The 15,046-nt window shown below is 43.8% G+C and overlaps 1 protein-coding gene across 2 annotated transcripts in view; it reads left to right on the plus strand.

The window, feature by feature from the left end:
• Window positions 1–15,046, plus strand: part of akap6 (A kinase (PRKA) anchor protein 6) — a 385,504-nt gene that overhangs the window by 96,203 nt on the left and 274,255 nt on the right. For both annotated transcript variants that reach the window (XM_039741461.1, XM_039741462.1), the window contains exon 4: window positions 10,249–11,847. In XM_039741461.1, coding sequence (XP_039597395.1) covers window positions 10,249–11,847 — 1,599 coding nt within the window. The remainder of the gene's footprint in view (window positions 1–10,248; window positions 11,848–15,046) is intronic.

The following is a 15,046-nucleotide window of genomic DNA, read 5'->3' on the forward strand; positions in this document are numbered from 1 at the left end:
AAGTAAAACTTCAATAATCACGTTCAGTTTGGCCGAGGCTGCCTCCGATTTCAGCTCCACATAAGCACTGTTTGTTGCTGTAAAATGGCGCTAGTTTAGCAGCTGTTACAGAAGAGAAATCTAGGAAGATACAAATATACGGTTATTTTAAAATATAATCTCCTCTTTCAATCTAAGAAGGGACTTCATGTTTTCTTTGGCCTGTAGTTTGTCAGAACAGGCTATCAGGCTTTTCGGTTTGGAGGCATTTGATCCACGTATACGGTAGGCTTCCGAGATCACGTTGTCCTCTGTCGTTATTTTAGAGAATGGTTCAGCTATGAATTTCATTGGGTTTAGACTTTCAATTCTGATGTTGTTTCTTCTATATCTGTCTTCCAGCCCAGCCAGTTTGTCAGCAAGCCCTTTGCAGTCTAATTTTGTAGCCGTTGCTTTTTCATCCACGGCCAAAGTCGATTATTCAACTATCACAATACGAGTCATAAACGTTTATTTAACATCTTCAATCTTTTATTCTCTAAATTACTCGTATTTTCCTGTATTTTTTTTTCATCAATTTTTAGTAGCATTTCTGTAAAGGCTGCGGTGGGCTGGCGCCCTGCCCGGGGTTTGTTTCCTGCCTTGCGCCCTGTGTTGGCTGGGATTGGCTCCAGCAGACCCCCGTGACCCTGTAGTTAGGATATAGCGGGTTGGATAATGGATGGATTTCAGTAAAGGTTGTAGAGAAAAGCCAAGCAAAATGACCCCTTTTATTAGCTAACTAAAAAGATTACAATATGAAAGCTTTCGAGGAAACTCGGGCCCCTTCTTCAGGCGAGATGTAAAGGTTGTAGTAGGCCTTTTATTTCCTCATTTAGGCCCCTTATTTCTTTCTTTATATCCCTTATTGTCTTTCTTTATATTTTTATATCATTTGTGTTCCTCCCAAGTGCGACAATCATTACCTTCAGCTTGGAAAGTGCGGTTTGAACATCCACGTGCTTCACAGGCAGAATTGAGAGTCCAGTGAGGGATGATGTGGCAAACTCATGGGGGTTAGTTGTAGTTGACAGTGGGGATAAAAAGGCCATGCTCGGCTCCAATGATCCTGCTGGAATCGATGAATGCTCCTTGCCCTCCTCGCTCTCAGTTTTGCTCCCGCTAACTCTCTCGGCTGGAGACGATGCTGCAGTGTCAGGTCCTGGTAGGTCTCTACCTTCGCCCATCTGTTCCTGGTCAGTTTCTTGGAGGCCGTACCATAAACTTGGGGCTGGTTCGGACTTTGGAACTTTTGCTGCCTTATATTTGTTGTTTTCTGTTTCTTTCTGAGCCCTTTGTTTGCTGCTCATGCTTATTTGTACTTGTGTTTAATATAATTAAATCATGTCTGAATAATGAAGTCAAGATACTCTGCAAAGTTCTATCTAGAAGGATTGAGAAAGTGCCTCCTTCTGTAATATCAACCGGATTTATTAAAAGCAGACACTTCTAAGCTTTGACGTTTGTTTAATGTAATATATTCACCCATTAAATTTAACACTCCAGAGATCTTATTATCGTTAGATAAAGAAAAAGCATTTGATATGGTTGAATGGGGCAACCTTTTTACCACATTGCACACATTTGTGTTCGGCCCAAACAAATGTGCATGGATCAAACTACTTTATGCTAGTTCAGAAGCCTCAGTCCATATTTTCAATATTATTTCATACTTCAAACTAGAACGTGGTACTCAACAAGGATGCCCCTTATCACCTTTGCTGTTTGCAATTGCCATTGAACCATTGGCGGTATAGATCTGAAATGCATCGGAGATGAAGGGGATTTTTAGAGAAAGACTTGAACAGAAATAATCACTGTATGTAGATGATATGGTGTTGTATACAGCGCATCCGGACAGTATTCACAGCGCTTCATCACTTTTTACACATTTTTGTTATGTTACAGCCTTATTCCAAAATGGATTAAATTCATTTTTTTTCCTCAGAATTCTACACACAACACCCCATAATGACAACGTGAACAAAGTTTACTTGATGTTTTTGCAAATTTATTAAAAATAAAAAAACTGAGAAATCCCATGTACGTAAGTATTCACAGCCTTTGCTCAATACTTTGTCGATGCACCTTTGGCAGCAATTCCAGCCTCAAGTCTTTTTGAAGATGATGCCACAAGCTTGGCACACCTATCCTTGGCCAGTTTCGCCCATTCCTCTTTGCAGCACCTCTCAAGCTCCATCAGGTTGGATGGGAAGCGTCGGTGCACAGCCATTTTAAGATCTCTCTACAGATGTTCAATGGGATTCAAGTCTGGGCCACTCAAGGACATTCACAGAGTTGTCCTGAAGCCACTCCTTTGATATCTTGGCTGTGTACTTAGGGTCGTTGTCCTGCTGAAAGATGAACCGTCGCCCCAGTCTGAGGTCAAGAGCGCTCTGGAGCAGGTTTTCATCCAGGATGTCTCTGTACGTTGCTGCAGTCATCGTTCCCTTTATCCTGACTAGTCTCCCAGTTCCTGATGCTGCCACCACCATGGTTCACTGCAGGGATGGTATTGGCCTGGTGATGAGCGGTGCCTGGTTTCCTCCAAACGTGACGCCTGGCATTCACACCAAAGAGTTCAATCTTTGTCTCATCAGACCAGAGAATTTTGTTTCTCATGGTCTGAGAGTCCTTCAGGTGCCTTTTGGCAAACTCCAGGCAGGCTGCCATGTGCCTTTTACTAAGGAGTGGCTTCCGTCTGGCCACTCTACCATACAGGCCTGATTGGTGGATTGCTGCAGAGATGGTTGTTCTTCTGAAAGGTCCTCCTCTCTCCACAGAGGACCTCTGGAGCTCTGACAGAGTGGCCATTGGGTTCTCGGTCACTAAGGACCTTCTCCTCCGATTGCTCAGTTTAGATGGCCGGTCAGCTCTAGGAAGAGTCCTGGTGGTTTTGAACTTCTTCCACTTACAGATGATGGAGGCCACTGTGCTCATTGGGACCTTCAAAGCAGCAGAAAGTTTTCTGTAACCTTCCCCAGATTTGTGCCTCGAGACAATCCTGTCTCGGAGGTCTACAGACAATTCCTTTGACTTCATGCTTGGTTTGTGCTCTGACATGAACTGTCAACTGTGGGACCTTCTATAGACAGGTGTGTGCCTTTCCAAATCATGTCACATCAACTGAATTTACCAAAGGTGGACTCCAATGAAGCTGCAGAAACATCAAGGATGATCAGGGGAAACAGGATGCACCTGAGCTCAATTTGGAGCTTCATGGCAAATGCTGTGAATACTTATGTACATGTGCTTTCTCAGTTTTTTTTATTTTTAATAAATTTGCAAAAACCTCAAGTAAACTTTGTTCACGTTGTCATTATAGGGTGTTGTGTGTAGAATTCTGAGGAAAGAAATGAATTTAATCCATTTTGGAATAAGGCTGTAACATAACAAAATGTGGAGAAAGTGATGCGCTGTGAATACTTTCCGGATGCGCTGTATATCTGACACACAAAATTCCATGCCAGCAGTACTAAAAGCATTAGAAGATTTCCAAAAGATATCTGGACTCAAAATTAATTTGAATAAAAATGTTCCTTTTCCTGTGAATTCTCTAGCACACAATATTGGACTGCATACCTTCCTATTTATCTTAGCAGATCCGTTTAAATATGTAGGGTGTGGACGGTAGGGGTCACTGCTGCCCCTTAAACCCAGCAGACAGACACCAGGACACAGGGTAAAAGCACTAGGCACATTTTTTATTCTTTCTCTTCTTTCTCAATGCCTTCCAAGCACCACAGCCACAGGTTTACAGGCAAGTAAACACAATTCTCAATCAATACTTTTTTTCTCTGCACCTCCCAGCAAGCGTTATCTACCTCCTCCCGACTCAGGCTCGCTTGCTGGGTTTTCAGCAGTCTTTTATATAGACTCCGAACTGGAAGTGCTTCTGCTCTTCCATCTACGTGACCTGCCAACACTTCCAGGTCAGATGGAGAAGTTTTTAATTTCCTGGAAGTACCTCAGGGTGTCCGTTCCTGTGACTGAACTAAATGAGAACATTGTCTCCCAGTGTCCCACAGCGTCCCCTGGCAGCACCCATGGTACCCAACAGGGCTGTGATGTCAAACTCCATGTCCCATGGTGCCCTGTGGGAATCAGGGGCACCACTGCAGTCCTGGGAAGCTGCCATCTAGTGGCAGTGTCCGAAAGTAGCTGCTTTCCCCCATCCGTCCAGTCTCTGGGCATCCCGGACATCTGTTACAAGGGGTAAATATCAAAAGTAAATGTAAAGTTCTTTCTCAACAAAAGTTTGCTGTCTGCATGGAAAAATTAAACAAAATGCGACTACTTCGTCTACCCTCCATCTTACATTAACAAGGAGAACCTATGCTGTTAAGATGAACATCCTTCCCAAGCTTCTTTTTCTATATCAATGCATCCCCATATACATTAACAAATCATTTTTTAAGAAATTAGATTCAATCATAACCTCATGTATTTGGAATTTAAAACATCCACACATCCAAAGGGCGACTCTACAACAAGCTAAAGCAGTAGGTGGCATGGCACTACCTAACTTTCAGTTCTATTACTGGGTGGCAAATGTACAGTACAAGCTATAAAGACCTGGACGTTGACATAAATCGATGAATATACACAGGCCTGGTCTGCAGTAGAAATAAAATCTTACAATACTTCTTTATATTCCCTGTTCCGTGCCCTAATTAACACAAATTATCATCAATACAATAATAATCCAATTGTCCTTCAATCTCTCAGAATATGGAACCAATGTAGGAAGCACTTTTAAGACAGAGAAGCTTTTAAATGCTGCACCTCTACATGACAGACACCTTTTTTCCACCCTCTCAAGCATATAATGTTTGGAAAATGTCCGGGATTAAAACCCTCAGAAACTTGTACATACAGTAGATAATATCTTTGAATCCTATGAACAATTACGCTCCAAATGTAATGTCTCATCCATACAATTCTTCCACTCCTTTCAAGTGAGAAGCTTTGCTAAGCAGAACTTGACCAATTTTCCTCACCTACCACCTTGTTCTATTCCAGAAAAAATTTTGAGCAGTCTGGAAAACTCAGAACCACCACAATTTATAAAATGTCCGTTCCTTTCAGAGATCCCAGGGCACAACGGGGAAAGGATCTGTCACTTAATATTTCAGAAAAGGAGTGGAAGGCAGCCATGCACAGAATTCTCTCGAGCTCCTTTATGCACAAAGCATTTTAACCTTTAATCAAAGGCATTTATCTCATTTAAAGCTGTCCACAATGTTTCTAGGACAAGATTCAACCTGTGAATGTTGCAGTCGAGCTCCAGCCTCACTGGGCCACGTGTTCTGAGTGGGCACCAAATTAGCAAAATTTTGGACAAAAATCTTTGCATGCCTCTCAGACAGCCTTGGCGTCACGATCACTCCAAAGCCACTAACAGCTGTGTCTGGTGGGCTCCCAGAGGGGCTTAAAGTGGAGCAGAACAAAGGAACTGTAATGGCCTTTACCTCACTATTAGCACGTGGACTTCTCTTACTCAACGGGAAGAATCCCAGCCCACCACCTTTAAGTCATTGGGTAACTGATGTCCGATGCTATCTGAAATTGGAAAAAATCAAATTCTCAATCAGAGGGTCAGTTTTAAAAATGTTTTAAAAATACGACAGGATCTAATCAATGACATTTTAGAATAAGCTTCCATTTTGAGGAAAAGGATACTCTTCTTTTCTAGCTATTTTTAAAGAGAAGCTGCGGTTGTTGGCTCTCCTCTCTCTCCCTTGGGTGGGAATTTAATTTTGCTGTCTTAAGTTTGACTTGATGGTATAGAATGTTATCTGCTTCTAATTAAAATCAATAAAAAAGAAAGAATCCATTCAGAACGACACAAAAATATTAATGAAAAACACAAATCATAACAAGGGTACTGCAGGTGGAGAGTGGACGATGCAAATGGGGGACAGTGTGGGGTGAATCACTTCTGGTTATTGTGCATTTTATCTTTCTCCTTTTACCTTCTTCCTCTTGCTCCCTTAGTCCATTGTTTTTAGGCTTTGGGACAGATTGACCTCTAGGAGGTGCTGCACTGCACTTTCTTTCAGCAACTTCACTTCTGTACATTCTTCACTCTTATTTTGGGTTAGGCTGACCTCTAGGGGGCACTCCAGTGCACATTTTCGGTAGCAGCACAAGTTCTTTCTATTGGTTGAAGCCCCATCAGGCAGTGCAGGGTGGCAGCTTTCCACCGGTGTGACACACCATTAAAGCCGAGGAGAGGCGGGAAGTTAATCGACATCAGGATCCTAGCCATGCCTGCCACTGAGGACTGGATTGAACTTTAATAATGAGGTCCCGGAGTACGACGAGCTTCTGGGTGGGACTGTGGGATGTAAGTGTTCCCTCAGTAGAGACTGACAGAGCAGTTTTAAATTATAAAGAGAATGAAGAAAATGGCACCAGCTGCTCATTTCAAATAATCTCTTAAGAAAGAACTCCGGAGGCCTGCTTAGGAGAGCCGACTTTTCCGTGCCAAGCATTGTGACTACAGAGAAGCTGAACATCTTGTGTTATGACAAAGAGGCACTTGGGTGGCCTAGTGGCTTGGCAATTGGACTGAAAACCATAAGGATGTCATTTCATCTCTGCTATGATTTCATCTCACAAATTATCCAAAGTGGTGTGAGGCCTTCAAAAACAGAACAGCCAGGGAAGCAGGCCTGAATTCCACCAGCCTGCCCAGTGGAGGTGCACCAGAAAGCAGCCTGGCTTCCACTTGGGTCATTGGCATTCAGCACGATCAAAAAATATACTGGATGGTTATCTACCAGGTAACACTTGTGATTGGTTGGCCAGTCAGCAGATGTCTGCCATGCCATGTCAGTTACAAGAGGGCTTTGAGCCAGATATAGCGATGGTTGAAGACTCTTCTTTATTGACTAAGAATTTTCTGTAACAAGGATTTAATCCCTAGTAAAGGATCAGAAATCAAATATAACCTCATAACCTCAAAATCACTGAATCTGAAGTAGTCTAAAACTGAAATTTCTCATTTCTGACCTTCTGGGGGTGCCTTTTTGAGGGCTACGACCACAGGTAAACAATCAGATATCAAAAATATGATTATATTTGTGATCAGTAACCTCAGAATAACATAAAACAACACTCCACATGTCGATAATACTGATTCCATTAGGGGGTGAACCCCTGCGGAAGGCTGATGTGACTACACGTCTTCAAGTCCTTCTGATAATTTTTGTTGAAGACACGTATTGGTCTACTCTTTATCATAAGGGTGTCATTTCCTTCATAAAGTATGGTCCAAAAATATCCTAAAAATTGAAGGGCCCAAAAAAGCTTGACGTCTCGCGTAACTACACATCATGACACAATGAACGGTATGTCACATTTGTGGGTTTTCTTGTACCTATAAGTCAAAATTGAAGTGAATACAAAGCGACCAGAAGTAATTCATTTGAACACATTGCAACAAAATAGTTCACAGGAGCAAAACAAAAGCAAAAAGGACTTGCCTAGGAAGATATTCAAAGCAATCAAGTCCAAATACAAAATTCAGAAAAGAAAATGCGAGAGCCAGAGAGCAAAATCAAAGAAAATATGGAACTTCTCAAATCCACCAGAGTGCACTCAATATGAACTGCCCTGGACTTCAGTTCCCAGCAGCCTTTATGGGTCTGAGGGTGTGGTTACTTAATGGTGAAAGATGGGCAGCCCCACCTCTTGGGGATCCACCCACGCACTTCAGTCTTTGCTACGTCAACTGCTGACTACAAACCACGGCTCCTCACCCCAAGACAATTGCAAATTATACGACAGTATTCCTCCATCAAATGCGACTCTGTCTTCTCCTTCAAGGTGCCACTTCTTAAAATATCCGCCTGCCAGTTTAGTTTGATAGCAATCCCTGCAAAGCATTCTGGGAGTCGGACCTAAACAGGCAGGAAACTGCAGCCAGTCTACAAAGATAAATTGCAGAGATTTTCTCACTCTTCAACCAAATTGACATACTATAAAACTTGATACAACTGATGCTGATAATGGTAATAAAGACATAAAAAAGATTTAACTGTTAAAAAAAACAATTTCCACTTAGAAAACTGAGGCCAAAATTGGATTCCACTCCTCTAAAAAATTACTTCTGTTTTGTAACTTGATATAACAGGCCTAAAAGAGGAAAATAATTTGAATCAGACCCAAAACAAAACACTCCGCTACTACCTCCAGCAGGTCCAGAGGGCATCCCGTCACTGACCCTGCCTTTCATATCAGCTTCTTGATTTGGTGGGCCTCACTTGAAGTGATGTTTTTGGTCCAGCATACCACAATGGCCATCACAGAGTTATAGATCATTTAAAGGATCTCACTCACACATTAAATGAACACATTCTGCTAAGAAAATGGATACTTTAGTGTTATTAGACCAGTCTAGCCTGTCACTAATGTGGACCCCCAAGTACCAGTGCACCACCTCAACACATCCCCTCGTCAGTAGTGACTCTTTTCATACGTCAATCAGCAGCTCCTTGTTTTGCTGATGTTGACTTGCAGACAGTCCTCAAAGTCCTCCACCTGACTCCTCTCCTCTATCTCATCCTCATTGTTGATAACAACACCGCTTAAGTGCAGAATAATCTGAGAATTTCTGCAAGTGTACTTCTAGGTGAAGAGTGAAAAGGAGACATGACTGTTCCTTTTGGTGCTCCGCTGTTCCTCACACAGTTCTTGAACCTCAGAAACTGTGGTCTGCCCATTAGATGGTCCATTACCTGGCACACCACAAGCTCATCCACCTGCATATCCCTGAGGTGACCCCTTAACAGGGAAGGTTGGATGGTTTTAAAGCTACTAGAGAAATCAAAAAATATCATACTCACCATGCCACCTGCTTTGTCCAGCCTGGTGGAGTAGATAGATAATTGTATCTTCCAATCCAGTGTGTGTCCAATAGGCCAAACTTTAGAACTCCCAAGTGGTCTTTTACCAGAGGACTAACAGGGTCAGTTTTTTGAAGGTCTTCACATAAAGGCCACTGGTCTGTAGTCATGAAGTGAAAAGCCGCCCACCTTGTAACACCAGCATGTTTTACGCAGCTGCAGCACTTTCTGGAGCCTTAGTGACAGACTGGCCCGGTGGCAGGGGACACCACAGAGGTGTTCGGCACACTCCTTAAGGACTCGAGGACAAACTCCATCTGGTCTCGCAACTGTTATGGGACGGTGTCTCTGGGTTTATTGTGGGTAAATGCATAGGCCAGGCCATGGACAAAACTGTGGCACTCGAGCCTTACCTCCATCAGGTTACTGGTGATTTGGTGTGAACTGGAGATGCCCAGTCAGCCTTCCATTTCTCAAACCAATTTATTCCAATTCTGCGAGATGAAATGTGTTTTATCAGTCACAGTTGATGGGCTTTGTGTTCTGGTTATCTTAACTTTGTCTCATGGCCGTTTTGATATCCTACAAGCAGATAACCATATCTTGCAAACGTCTACAAAATATAATCTTAACCCTTTTGGCCCTGGATTTTCTGTTTTTATGGGAAAAAATTATTTTGTGAGACATTCTACCTTTGGGGTTTATAGGAAGCTCAAAAATGAAACAAATAACAAAAAAATCATCATCATTATTATTATACAATAGCTGTCCAATACTTCAGTCTTCCTGAGGAAATAAAATTGAAAGTGGTGCGCACAGTCCGGAGGCGTCCATTTTCACTTCCGTGTTTCGCGGACTGTATTCCAGTCTCTCCTGTCCGCACTAATAGTAGCATGCCCGGTTCCAACGGCTGCAAATGTATCTGTGCTTTACAGAAACGGCTGCATATATTTGTACTCGTAATGGGATGTTGGGGCCAAAAGGGTTAAGTCAAGTCGAGTAATTTGCATGTCAGATCGGGCAGCTTGGGGTTATAGCATGTGGCATTGCCACCTCATGATGCCGCATACTTTTAGGTTGCTTGACATCTCCATAGTGCTCTAGCAGGAGTCAGATCTAATGTAGAATGGTGCCCCCTACAGGGCTGGTCCTCCTCTTTACATCAATTGCTGATGGAACTGTTTGTGGGTACTATGGCGGAAAAAAAGCAGGATGAGAAAATGGATGAATGAAAGGAATGTCCTGTAAACATCAGTGATCTGGTTGGGTAATCCAGAATGGGGGACTCCTTTGTTTCGGCTCTGGTGAGGACTTCTTCACACATATACTCAAGTAGACGTCTCCTTCACACTTGCTTTGTTTTATTTTTATTTTGCAGGCTCGTCTCGACTCTTTAACTGAGGTGGACGACTCGGGCCAACTGACCATCAAGTGCAGCCAGGACTATTTCTCACTGGATTGCGGAATCACTGCGTATGAGCTGAGCGATTACAGCCCAAGTGAAGACCTGCCCACCGAGGTAGACGCGATGACCTCCAGCCAAGTGAATCCCAAATCCCACAAGGTCTGCTGTTACCCTGACTTTCCGGATATTACCGAGAGTATGGGCTTGTTAACGGTAACAGCTGAGTGCACGTCCCCTGTGCAAGAAAATGTCACCCAACAGGACGTCTCTTTGCCCATCTCTTCTAAAACCCAGGTGGCGACCAATGAAAATCAGTCAATCAGCGTCTCTCCGCCCGATGTAGGACAAAACGCCGGGCTTGTGGATAGTGCCTCTATCACGCATTCAGGGTCACCTCCCCACTCCGATCAATCCATGAAAAGCCGCCATCAGTCATGTTGTGAAAGCCTCCTGTCCAAGAGGACCAGCAGAGACTGCTTTAATGACAATGAAGTGTCGCCGACCCGACCGTCACAACCAAAGAAGGCTATGTATTTCAAAGGCATGTCCAGAGATGACATTGAGTCCATCCTCAACAAAATTCAGCCATCTTCTCTTTTGTGCAGAGCAGAGGTAAGCAGAAGTAGCCCTTCTCTGCTTGACCCGCCCGACAGGTCCAACTTCTGGCTGGAACTGAAGTCGGTCTACCCCAGCAATCCCCCTTCGGCCATAAGCCAGTCCTACGAGTGTCTCAATAAAATCGAAGAGCAGAAGGACATGCAGCCACTGGGCACCCAAAGAAACTCTTTGGAGAGAAATCGAAAAAGTGAACTCACCGAGGAAAAGAAAGTTCTCGACCTTCCTCAACATGACAACAGTCCAAGAATTTCCAATCATGGGCAGGAAATGCTAAGTGGTCGAGAAGAGAAAGCCCGAGCCACTCTTCCAAAGACTTCTGCTCAGAGTAAAGACAATGATATCCCATCAGGGAAAGAATCAGCAGCACCATTTTGCCGTACAGAGTCACAGCATTTACCGGTTTCAACTGTCCCAGCAAAAGACAAGGACTCGGCGTCACCGAAAAACATCGAGAGCCGCGGAAACCGTGACACGTGGTATGGTTCTGACGAGTATTTGTCCCTGCCGTCACAACTGAAGAAAACAGAACTGCTAGCTCTAAAACTGGAAAACCTTGCAAAAGTCGTACCTCAGAATCCCCGAGAGGAGATCTTCCAGGACATTGACGACTGGGAATTGTCGGAAGTGAACTCGGACTGTGAGACCTACCCTCTCTTCCAGCCCAGTCGGAGACACGGCAGGGAACTGACCACAGGGATGATTTCTCCTACGTCTTCCAGCGACATTGCGCCCTCTTTGGATGAGAGTCTCGAGTCCGGGACTCTGAGTGATCTTCTGTCGGAAGAAGAGCTGCTCCATTTACCGGAAAAATGCACCAAACAGCGGGAGGAGTGGAGCGTGCCCACCTCCCGCAATGCCGACGACCCCAACCTCAGCAAATCGGCTCTCATTCAACAGCTGCTTGAAGACATTCGCCACCAGGACAATTACGAGGCCATTTGGGAAAAGATGGAGGTAAGGAGCTCGGCCTGAATGCTTGAATGCTTTGATAAAGTGCCATACCAGAGGTTAGAAATAAAACGGCAAGATGTGGGGTGATGCGTGTATGCAAGGAAGGCGTGTGGGGTGAGGGAACGAGGCAATCGCCTCAGGCGGCCCTTTGGTAAGGGCAGCCATTTTCACATTTGTTTTAATCAATATGAAATAAGAAAACAATGAGAGGTAAGTGTGACCTTACAATTACATACATATCCAAACCTGGGTGGTCTGCTCCTGGGACCAGCATTATATTATTGCCCATCCATCCATTATCCAACCCGCTATATCCTAACTACAGGGTCACGGTGGTCTGCCTGAGCCAATCCCAGCTAACACAGAGTGCAAGGCAGGAAATTAACCATGGACAAGACGCCAGCCTGCTGCAGGGCGCACACACAAACACACACCAAGGACACACTAGGGACAATTTAGAATCGCCAATCCACCTAACCTGCATGTCTTTGGACTGTGGGAGGAAACCCACGCAGACACGGGGAGAACATGCAAACTCCATGCAGGGAGGACCCGCGAAGCGAACCCAAGTCTCCTAACTGCGAGGCAGCAGCGCTACACACTGCGCCACCGTGCCACCCCTACACTATTATTTATTTATTTATTGTCCAATGTTCTGTAGTGTAGCATGCACTGTGTGTGTTTTGGTGTCGCGCCCCATGCTTATTAAGTCCTCATATACTGATGATGAGTAAACCTGCAGTGGCCCTGTGCTGAGAGGAGCCGATTCAGAATTAGTGACCTTAGAAGTGGTGTCCATCAGGGGGCAGTGCTGAAGTGCCTGATAGTTTTAGGTTCTTTCATCTTAAGAAAAAAAAAGATTTCCAGGATAGTGCTGGACAGAAATGACAACTGCTGACATTAATTCAACCGCAATCACGGCTAATAAGTCTTTAATGAGCGTTCAATTAGGGCGGCATTAGCTCTGATTGTGTGTCAATAGACGCAAAAGGCTTTATTAAAGATGAATGAAGCATTCACCGGGTGCACACTCGGCTTTGATCCTGCAGTCACTGTTGGCTGTGAAGTATCGACTGCAACTGGGAGATTAAAGGAAGCTTTGAAGGAAGTGCAGAAATGCGCCAATCCCGAGGGTAGAGATAGGAATGAGTGGGCAGAAGTGGAAGGCCATTGGGCGGCCAAGAGAATCGACTTGCAAATATTGAAAAGAATGCGTACAAGTACATGGTGTGGCAGTGTGTGGCCTTGGTGGCTTCATCGGGTCAAGTCGTGACTACGGTGATGTGCGGGTACAGCAGATTAGATTGATTGGGATTTCTATCGCACATTTTCATATGAAGTTTACTGTTTTTGCCCATCAGCCTACACTCAATAACCCTTAATGACGGCATATTTTCAGAACGACTTCCAAATTTATTAAAAATCAAAAACTGAAATCTCTCCTTCATAGAAGTATTCAGACTATGTTGAAGCCCCTCTCGCAGCCATTGCAACTTCATTACTTCTTTTCGTCCATTATTGAGCCCACTTATATCATGTCATTTTCTAACCCGCTTATTCCAGACCAGGGCCATGGTGGCACTGAAGCCTATCCCAGCTGGCAGAGGGCACAAGGCAGGAGCAAAGTGTGGGCAGGGGGCCACCTACAGTTCTGCTTGAGAGTTTGTGAACCCTTTAGAATTTTCTATATTTCTGCATAAATATAAACTAAAACATCATCAGATTTTCACTCCCAAAAGTAGATAAAGAGAAACCAGTTAAACAAGTGAGACAAAAATATTATACTTGATCATTTATTTATTGAGGAAAATGATTGACTGTTACATATTTGTGAGTGGCAAAAGTATGTTCGTTAGTTTGAAGGTGAGGTGTCAGGTGTTTTCAGTCAATGGGATGCCAATTAGGTGTGAGTGGGCACCCTGCGTTATTTAAAGAACAAGATCTATCAAAGTTTGCTCTTCACAACACACGTTTGTGGAAGTGTATCATGGCACGAACAAAGGAGATTTCTGAGGACCTCACAAAAAGAGCTGTTGATGCTCATCAGGCTGGAAAAGGTTACAAAACCATCTGTAAAGAGTTTGGACTCCACCAATCCACAGTCAGACAGATTGTGTACAAATGGAGGAAATTCAAGACCATTGTTACCCTCCCCAGGAGTGGTCGACCAACAAAGATCACTCCAAGAGCAAGGCACACGTGTAATAGTCGGCGAGGTCACAAAGGACCCCAACTGAAGGCCTCTCTCACATTGGCTAATGTTCATGTTCATGAGTCCACCATCAGGAGAACACTGAACAACAATGGTGTGCATGGCAGGGTTGCTGCTCGTCTGCAGTTTGCTAAAGATCACGTGGACAAACCAGAGGGCTATTGGAAGAATGTTTGGTGGACGGAGGAGACCAAAATAGAACTTTTTGGATTAAATGAAAAGTGTTATGTTTGGAGAAAGGAAAACACTGCATTCCAGCACAAGAACCTCATCCCATCTGTGAAACATGGTGGTGGTAGTATCATGGTGTGGGCCTGTTTTACTGCATCTGGGCCAGGAGGGCTTGTCTTCATTGATGGAACAATGAATTCTGAATTATATTAGAGAATTCTAAAGGAAAATGTCAGGACATCTGTCCATGAAGTGAATCTCAAGAGAAGGTGGGTCATGCAGCAAGACAACGACCCTCAGCACACAAGTCGTTCTACCAAAGAATGGTTAAAGAAGAAGAAAGTGAATGTTCTGGAATGGCCAAGTCAAAGTCCTGACCTTAATCCAATCGAAATGTTGTGGAAGGACCTGAAGCGAGCAGTTCATGTGAGGAAACCCACCAACATCCCAGAGTTGAAGCTGTTCTGTTTCGGAGGAATGGGCGAAAATTCCTCCAAGTCGGTGTGCAGGAATGATCAGAAGTTACCAGAAACGTTTAGTAAGGGGGGTCACACCAGATACTGAAAGCAAAGGTTCACAATACTTTTGCCACTCACAAATATGTAATATTCGATCATTTTCCTTAATAAATCAATGATCAAGTATAATATTTTTGTCTCATTTGTTTCACTGGTTTCTCTTTATCTACTCTTAGGACTTGAGTGAAAATCGGATGATGTTTTAGGTCATATTTATGTAGAAACATAGAAAATTCTAAAGGGTTCACAAACTTTCAAGCACAACTGTATAGCAATTTGCCAATCCCAGCAGGCAGAGTGC

This window comes from Polypterus senegalus, chromosome 18, assembly GCF_016835505.1.
Source record: "Polypterus senegalus isolate Bchr_013 chromosome 18, ASM1683550v1, whole genome shotgun sequence".
Taxonomy (NCBI): Eukaryota; Metazoa; Chordata; class Cladistia; order Polypteriformes; family Polypteridae; genus Polypterus; species Polypterus senegalus.